Source organism: Palaemon carinicauda, chromosome 8, assembly GCF_036898095.1.
Source record: "Palaemon carinicauda isolate YSFRI2023 chromosome 8, ASM3689809v2, whole genome shotgun sequence".
Taxonomy (NCBI): Eukaryota; Metazoa; Arthropoda; class Malacostraca; order Decapoda; family Palaemonidae; genus Palaemon; species Palaemon carinicauda.
This window is the reverse complement of record NC_090732.1, coordinates 172,064,492-172,074,491: the sequence shown is the minus strand read 5'-3', so window position 1 is coordinate 172,074,491 and position 10,000 is coordinate 172,064,492. Positions and strand designations below refer to the sequence as shown.

Below are 10,000 nucleotides of genomic sequence, written 5' to 3'. Positions count from 1 at the left end.
CCCTACTCGTCAATGTTTTCTTCATAAAATATGCGAATATTTCTCTAATACATTTTAACTTATTACATATCTTGGCCGTTAGAAATCTTAGCAATTTTAAAACCTTATACATATTACACTTACATAATTGTAAACAAATTGTAATTATATCCAATCTCACTGAGTTATAAAATAAATATATATCATTATTACTAGCCAAGCTACAACGCTAGTTGGAAAAGCAAGATGCTTTAAACCTAAGGACTTCAACAGGGATAAATAGCCAAGTGAGGAAAGAAGGAAATAAATAAACGATGTCAGAAGTAATTAAAAAATTGAAATAAAATATTTCAAAAAAACATTTACAACAATAAAACACATAATTAATATATAGACTAAAAAAGACTTATGTCAGCCTGTTCAGCATAAAAACATTTGCTGCAAGTTGGAACTTTAGAAGTTCCACAACTTGGTCACAGGTGGAACAAAACTTCTAGAATGATGGGGAAGGCCTGACTATTAGAATTAACTGCATGCCTAGTATTACGAACATGATGGAACCTTCCAGGACAATCTGAATGTAGAGGATGGTCAGGATTATGAAAAAATCATTGGGAAGTAAATAAACATTAACATTTGGACACCAGATACATCAACAACAACAACAACAGCAACAACAAATACAGCCGTTTCTAGTCCACTGCAGGACAAAAGCCTCAGAATTATCCTTATTCATGACTAAGGTTTGGCCAGTTTTCATCACCACGCTAACCAACCACGGATAGGTGATAATGGGAGACTAGTCTGATTGCTCAAAGCAATCCAACCTAGCATGGATTTCCCTGACTAGTACGCCTTCGCAGATCATGGCGATACGCAAACCCTTTCGCCACGTTAAGGTATCCCCACTCAGACTTGCTATAACAACAACAAATGAAGCGATTTCTAGTCCACTGCAGGACAAAAGCCTCAAAAATATCCTTAATCATGTCTAGGGTTTGGCCAGTTTCCATCACCACGCTAGCTAACTACGGATTGGTGATGGTGAAAACATGTCTGATTACTCACAGCAAACCAACCTAGTATGGGTTTCCCTGACTAGTATACCTTCGCAGATCATAGCGATACACAAACCCTTTCACCACGTTAGTGTATCCCCAACTCAGACGAGATACACCTGTGGTTATATCCCCTCCACCTTTAATAAAAATAAAAAATGTTTTTCTCCCATTTTTTTATCCCCTATTTCCGTCTTATATCTCCCTTCTTGGTCTTCCCCATCATCTCCCCTTCGTGTTGATCACATAATCCGTGAGTAAGGCTTCTCGGTATGCAATGCCATTCTCCTGAGGTGTTTACTGTCCCTTTAAAGATGGAGGATAATTTAAAGGTTTAAAGGTCACTCATGAATGGCAGAGGCAAGGGACAGTGACATTGCCCTAGCAATCAGGACAATGCCCTAGAGACTGACCATATATTATATGATTAGCGCCCAAGCCTCCTCTCCACCCAAGCTAGGACCACGGAGGGCCAGGCAGTGACTGCTGATGACACAGCAGATAGACCTATAGGCTCCCCCAAACCCCCAAACCTTAGCTCACAAGGATGGTAAGGCTGCAGACACTAATGACACTAACGAGTTTGAGCGGGACTCAAACCCCCGACTGGCGATTACCAGGCAGAGACGTTACCAATCAGGCCACGGCAAACCAAGTTTCATCATTATCTCCTCTTACGCCTATTGACGCAAAGGGTCTCGGTTAGATTTCGCCAGTCGTCTCTATCTTGAGCTTTTAATTCAATACTTCTCCTTTCATGATCTCCTACTTCGCGGTTCATAGTCCTCAGCTATGTAGGCCTGGGTGTTCCAAATATTCATCATCATCATCATCATCTCCTACGCCTATTGACGCAAAGGGCCTCGGTTAGATTTCGCCAGTCGTCTTTATATTGAGCTTTTTAATACAATGCTTCTCCAGATCATCATCTACTTCGCGATTCATAGTCCTCAGCTATGTAGGCCTGGGTCTTCCAAATATTCATCATCATCATCACCATCACCTCCTACGCCTATTGACGGAAAGGTCCTCGGTTAGATTTCGCCAGTCGTCTCTATCTTGTGCTTTCAATTCAATACTTCTCCATTCATCATCTCCTACTTCGCGGTTCATAGTCCGCAGCCATGTAGGCCTGGGTTTTCCAAATCATCGTCATCATCATCATCATCCTCATCATCTCCTCCTACGCCTATTGACGGAAAGGTCCTCGGTTAGATTTCGCCAGTCGTCTCTATCTTGAGGTTTTAATTGAATGCTTCTCCATTCATCATCTTCTACTTCGCGGTTCATAGTCCTCAGCTATGTAGGCCTGGGTCTTCCAAATATTCATCATCATCATTATCATCATCATCTCCTACGCCTATTGACGCAAAGGGCCTCGGTTAGATTTCGCCAGTTGTCTCTATCTTGAGGTTTTAATTGAATGCTTCTCCATTCATCATCTCCTACTTCGCGCTTCATAGTCCTCAGCTATGTAGGCCTGGGTCTTCCAAATATTCTTCATCATCATCATCATCCTCATCATCTCCTCCTTCTCCTACGCCTATTGACGCAAAGGGCCTCGGTTAGATTTCACCCTTCGTCTCTATATTGAGCTTTTATTTCTATACTTCTCCATTCATCATCTACTTGGCGCTTCATAGTCCTCAGCCATGTAGACCTGGGTCTTCCAACTATTTTAGTGATTTGTGAAGCCCAGCTGAACGTTTCGTGAGCTAATCTCTCTTTTGGGAGTGCGAAGAGCATGCCCAAACCATCCCCATCTACCCCTCATCATGATCTCATCCACACAGTCATGGCCATGTTTACTTATTTTTAGTGGTTGCATACATTAATTATGAAGAATTAATTAAATTATACTTATAATTAAGATAATTCTAATAGGTCCAATTATTAACTATTTGGAATTTAGATAATTCTTAATAATAGGTCCAATTATTAATTATATCTGGAATTAAGATAGTGTAATTTACTGTCCCTTTAAAGATGGAGGGTAATTTATATAAATTTACTTTTTCTTAATGATTGCATATATTAATTATGAGGGATTATTTAAATTATACTTAGAATTAAGATAATTTCTAATCGGCCAAATTGTTAAATCATTAATTATTCTCAATTTGTTTAAGTTATAGTTTTTATTCGAAATCTCCGACTGCACAGAATAAATCTAAACATTTCAACTTGTTTTTCATAATTGAATACATCAATTATGAGTTTTTTTCCTTGATTCTACTTATAATTAATATAATTTTCCATCGGCCAAATTATTAAGGTATTGCCTTTTTTCAAAATGTTTGTTGACATACAATTTTCATTCATATTTTACGACTGTTTACGGATGCATATATGCATTTTAAGCAGCTTATTCTATTATTAAAGATTGAATGCATTAATTATGAGTTTTCTATTCTACTTAGAATTAAGATAATTTTCAATCAGACGAATTGTTTTTTTTTTTTACTGATGTCAAAAGTGTAAGATCACTGTACCCCTATTGTAACTCTGTATATGGCTTTTGCTGAAATAAAGATTATTATTATTATTATTATTATTATTATTATTATTATTATTATTATCATTATTATTGTTATTATTATTATTATTAGTTTAAGCATTAATTGTTTTAAAAAGGTTTGTTGACATACAATTTTCATTCAAATTTTACAACTGTTTACAGCTGCACATATGCATTTTATGCAGGTTCATTCTATTATTAAAGATTGAATGCATTAATTATGAGGTTTTTTATTCTAATAAGAATTAGGATCATTATCAATCGGAGATATTATTAAAGCATTATTTGTTTTCAATTGCTTTGTTGTCAAAACATTTTCATTCAACTCTTCGGCGTCAATGACCTTAGATGACAGGATGCCAGAAAACTTTAAATCAATCAATCAATCATTCAACTCTTACGGCAGCGAATGAGTTCTAGCAGACATCAATTTCGGATCTTCTATAAGAAAAAACTCCTCTAGGACCGAAGAGGAACAGGGGCTTTGGGAGTCCTTATGTCTGCTTTGCGGCGCCCTCTAGAACTTCTGACTCCGGCCTCGGGCTTCATGCTGTCATCCCATCATCATCCTGCCAGTCCTTCGTGTTGATATGATCTACCTCTTTCACAGCCTTAAGTACGGGCCGCTTTCGTGCAAGAGCCCGTGGTCGTCCCCTTCAAGGGGGGGGGGGGGGGTTTCCAATCTAAAAGCAGCCATTCACAGCCTTAAATACGACCTTCGTGCAAGAGCCCGTGGTCGTCCCCTTCAAGGGGGGGAGGGGGGGGAGGTCCAACCTAAAACCAGCCATTCACAGCCTTAAGTACGACCTTCGTGCAAGAGCCCGTGGTCGTCCCCTTCAAGGGGGGGAGGGGGGGGTCCAACCTAAAACCAGCCATTCACAGTCTTAAGTACGACCTTCGTGCAAGAGCCCGTGGTCGTCCCCTTCAAGGGGGGGGGAGGGGGGGGTCCAACCTAAAACCAGCCATTCACAGCCTTAAGTACGACCTTCGTGCAAGAGCCCGTGGTCGTCCCCTTCAAGGGGGGGGGGGGGTCCAACCTAAAACCGAGCCCGTGGTCGTCCCCTTCAAGGGGGGGGGGGGTCCAACCTAAAACCAGCCATTCACAGCCTTAAGTACGACCTTCGTGCAAGAGCCCGTGGTCGTCCCCTTCAAGGGGAGCTCCTATCTAAAACCAACCAACCAGCAGACGACTTTACCCAAAATAAACAGAAGTAATCCCTTTGTTTCCCCCCCCCCCCCATTCTTAGCAACCACAGCACTTCCTTTCTTTATCCCTCCGTTGATTAACCTTTCCTTAATTAGTACATTTTACCGAAACCCGACCCCCGAACTCTAAATCCGACACTAAGCTAGCAAGGTCGGGTGTCGGCCATATACCGCAACACGTTCTGGACACGGGCTGTTTTCCGACGGCGGCAAGAGGCTGCTAAACTGAGCCGGTGAAAAAGGCTGTAAATCTCAGTGTTTTCAATGGGAGTTTCACCCTTACTGCCCATATCCGAGCTCGTTGATTGGTTTTTAATGATGCCGATTATGGCTTCGGATGCATATCACTCCTCCAGGGGGTCAGAAGAGGCTTGTAGGACTTGGTAGGACATTGGTGGTCTTTTAAAGGATTACGAACGGGAATTTATTTTGGGAATTTTGAAAGGTATTTAAATTTTTTGTTTATTTGGTGACGTCCTGATGTATTGCAAACTTGTTTTAACAACTACGAGGCTGATGATGATGATAATAATAATAATAATAATAATAATAATAATAATAATAATAATAACTCCTAAGAATAAAGAGCAAGTGTCTGACTGGCTAACTATCTATCTATCTATCTATATATATATATATATATATATATATATATATATATACAATTTTCGGTCACGGATACGTGTGTTCATATCTCTCTCTAAATATTTAGCCGTCACAACAACAACAACAACAACAACAACAACAATAATAATGATAATAATAATAATAATAATAAACAATCATGTTACTATAACTGCCATGGATATTACCAAGGTATAGGGCTCTCTAGATCTTGGGTATTACCACATGGCTATATTAAATAACAATCATGAAATCAAATTGAAATTAACACGAACGTAGAGATAAGATGAAAAAAAAAGTTTAATAGTCAAAAGTTAGTGTTTTCCAGAAGAACATAATTATGCCTCTTATGTTTCTTCTTTGTGTTTTACATCTTTCAGTCCTTATTATGTTTCAAAGTTTACAACTCAGTTACGGTACCCATTTTCATAACAAGTCTACATGGCTGACGACTATAAACCGTGAAGTAGGAGATGATGAACGGCGAAGTATTGATTTAAAAGCTCAAGATAGAGACGACTGGCGAAATCTAACTGAGGCCCTTTGCGTCAATAGGCGTAGGATTGATGATGACGATGATGATGATGATGATGAATATTTGGAAGATCCAGACCTACATAGCTGAGGATAATGAAGCGTGAAGTAGGAGATGATGAATGGAGAAGTATTGATTTAAAAGCTCAAGATAGAGACGACTGGCGAAATCTAACTGAGGCCCTTTGCGTCAGTAGGCGTAGGAAATGGTGATAATGATGACGATGATGATGATGATGATGATGAATATTTGGAAGACCCAGACCTACATAGCTGAGGATAATGAAGCGTGAAGTAGGAGATGATGAACGGCGAAGTATTGAATTAAAAGCTCAAGATAGAAACGACTGGCGAAATCTAATCGAGGCCTTTTGTGTCAATAGGCCTAGGAGGAGATGATGATTGATGATGATTTCTAGGGCCTCCCAAGGTCAACAAAAACTAGATGCTCTCTTCTACTTCATGTGTACACCATTTATTCTGACTAGTGTACGCGATCCGTCAAAAATTATGCCTAATTACTTAGATAGATATGCACGCATACGCACCACACACTCAATCCTTCCCACAACCTCTCCTTCTCCAGACTTCTGAAATCTCAACAAATCTTAAGGGGTACAGTTGCAACCCCCACGCCTTATTTTGACCACAGAAAAAACTTATACCCATTTACATCTAGATAGAAATGCAAGCAGTAATCTGGTCTAGAACGCGGTCCCAGGACTCCACAGCTTAAGTACTGAACCACTCGAACATTTTCTGGCCGGCGACTACCGACTACTACATATTATTATCTTAATTTTGTTAGATTTCAGATAAATTCTTCCATCCTGATAAAACTTGAATTTGGCTGTTGATCTTGAGAATATGAAATGTATAATGTGATATAAATCTACTTCCTTTTTGCCACTTCGAATATGAATTCAGTAACATGACCATAAATATCATAGATGTTTACTATTATTATTATTATTAGCCAAGCTTATATGTGTGTATGTATATATATGTGTATATACATATACATACATATATATATATATATATATATATATATATATATATATATATATATATATATATATATATATATGTATATAGTTAGCTAGTCCGATAGATAGATATTTATAATAAATAAAAAATGTAAAGATCAATTATATACAAACTATAAAACGAGTCTTACGTCAATCGTTAAAAAAAAAAAATACGAAAATTTTAAAAATTTTGAAACACCAATTGCAACTCAAAAACACACATAAGACAGAACCGTACCCAGCGAGATGCCGTTTCCCGTAAAGTAACCGCGAAATCCAAACGTAAACCTTAAAAAGAAAAAAAAAGCAACAGCGAACAATGGCCGCCACAGAAAACATTTCGAAGGAAAACAGTTTTAATATGAACGTCAATCATCATCAACCCGCGAAAGCAAAGGTTTGAGTAATAAGACCCCGACCACTTGAACAATGAACGACTTAAACCGACCTGGGCGAGGTTTTCAAAGAGTTGGTGAAGGTCCGAGGAGGAGACGCAGAAGAGAAAGAGGAGGAGGAGGAGGAAGAGGAGGAGGAGGAGGAGATGGAGATGGAGATGGAGGAGGAGAGGGAGATGTTGATGGAGGAGGAGGAGGAGGAGGAGATGGAGATGGAGGAGGAGATGGAGGAGGAGATGGAGAAGGAGAAGGAGAAGGAAAAGGAGAAGGAGGAGGAGGAGGAGGAGGAAGAGGAGATGGAGATGGAGAAGGAGGAGGAGAAGGTAGAGGAGGAAGGGAAAATATAAGAATTAAAAGGAGGAGAAGAAGAATGAAGAGGAGGAAGGGACCGATGTCGAAGAGACATAGCAGAAGGAAGTAGGAGGAGGAGGAGATGGAAATGGAGATGGTAGAGGAGGAAGGGAAAATATAAAAATTAAAAAGAGGAGAAGGAGAATGAAGAAGAGGAAGGGACCGAGGTCGAAGAGACATAGCAGAAGGACGGAGGAGGAGATGAAGGTAGAGGAGGAAGGCAAATAGAATAAAAGTAGAAGGAGAAAAATAGAAGTAGAAGGGAAAATAGAACATATGAAAGGAGGAGGAGATGGAGGAGGAGAAGGTAGAGGAGGAAGGGAAAATAGAAAATATAAAAGGAGGAGGAGGAGATGGAGATGGAGATGGAGAAGGAGGAGGTAGAGGAGCAGAAGGTAGAGGAGGAAGGGAAAATAGAAGAAATAAAAGGAGTGGAAGAAGAATGAAGAGGAGGAAGGGACCGATGTCGAAGAGACATAGCAGGAGGAGGAGGAGAAGGAAGAGGAGAAGAAGGTAGAGGAGGAAGGAAAATATATAAAAAGTAGAAGGAGAATGTAGAGGAGGAAGGGAAATAGAAGAAATAAAAGGAGAAGAAGGAGAATGTAGAAGAGGAAAGGAAAAAGAAGAAATAAAAGGAGGAGAAGGAGAATGTAGAGGAGGAAGAGAAAATAGAAAAAATAAAAGGAGAGGAAGGAGAATAGAAAAAATAAAAGGAGGAGAAGGAGAAGGTAGAGGAGGAAGGGAAAATAGGATAAATAACAGGAGGAGAAGGTGAATGTAGAGGAGGAGGAGAAGTAGAAAAGTAGAAGGAGAATGTAGAGGAGGAATTGAAAGTAGAAAAATAAAAGGGAGAAGGAGAATGTAGAGGAAAATGGGAAAATAGAAATATAAAATAAGTAGAAGGAGAATAAGGTAGACGAAGATGGGACAATAGAAAAATAAAAGGAGTAGGAGAAGAATAGAGGCATGGAGAGAAGAGAAGAGGAGGAAGGGAAAGGTAGGTTAAAGAGCAAACGCCGATGACGAAGTGGAGGAGGAGGAGAAGGAGGATAAAGAGGGAAAGGAGACGATAAAGGAGAAAGGGAAAATAGAAAAATAAAAAGAAAAGGAGAAGGAGGAGGACAGGGACACGAAGAGGAAGGGAAAAGAGAAAAGTAAAAGATGAAAAAAAATAAGAGTCAAGAAAAGCAAGGCGAAGGAGGAGAGGGAGAGAGGCACGAAGAGGAAGAAAAGGAAGAGGATGAGAAAAGAGGAAAATATAAGGATATAAAAAATAAGCTAAGAAAAGCAAGGTGAAGGACAAGAAGAAGAATATTACTGGCGAAGGAAACTATCCAAAAAGTATGGAAAGAATGAAGAGAAAGGAAAATGCAAAGAGAGAGGCGAATGAAGAAGAAGAAGAAGAAGAAGAATACTGACGATGGAAACTATCCAATAAAAAAAAAATAAGGAAAGAGGGAGGAGAAAGGAAAATACAAAGAGAGCCGAAAGAAGAGGAAGAAGAAGGACAAGAATAAGAAGAAAAAGAGGAAGAAGAAGAAGAAGAAGAAGAAGAACTAGCATCTCAGAGAGAGAGAGAGAGAGAGAGAGAGAGAGAGAGAGAGAGAGAGAGAGAGAGAGAGAGAGAGAGAGCTCCAGGAAGGTTGGAGGCATCCGATACCCCTGTGGACAGGGTGTAAGACGACCCACTCCGAAAAGGGGTTTCGAGTTAGTACGAAAAGGGATTATCAAACCTTTGTGTAACGGATATTGTCATTATTATGATGAGGTGGGGAGCACAAGGATCCCGGGCGAAGGAAAAAAAATAAGAAGAGAGAGAGAGAAAGGGGAAGATCTTTGGCTCTTCTCCTAACGGGTAGAAAAGGTAAGAATACCCTCTATGTATTCTTTTCTATGGGAATGGGATCCGAAGGGAAAGGTTCACGAGAATATGAACCAGAAAAGGGAAATGGAGTTTTATATATATATATATATATATATATATATATATATATATATATATATATATATATATATATATATATATATATATATAATATACAAAAGATGATAGATTTGAATAGAGAAAGTAAAAATGTAGGACTGAAAATGAATATAAGTAAAACTAAGATATGAAGCAGAGATATGAAATATTATATATATATATATATATATATATATATATATATATATATATATATATATATATATATATATATATATATATATGAGTTAATATTATTGAAAACTTAACATAGTTGTCTTTAGTGAATCATGGGAGGAATTACAAGAAATGAGATTTGAATAGAGAAAGCAAAACTGTAG

General features: G+C 38.7%; 1 protein-coding gene across 1 annotated transcript in view; it reads left to right on the top strand.

Annotated features, from left to right (window-relative positions):
* Positions 1 to 7,988: 7,988 nt before the first annotated feature.
* Positions 7,989 to 10,000, top strand: part of LOC137645565 (S-antigen protein-like) — a 102,182-nt gene continuing 100,170 nt past the window's right edge. The window contains exon 1 of the mRNA XM_068378366.1: positions 7,989 to 8,091. Coding sequence (XP_068234467.1) covers positions 7,989 to 8,091 — 103 coding nt within the window. The remainder of the gene's footprint in view (positions 8,092 to 10,000) is intronic.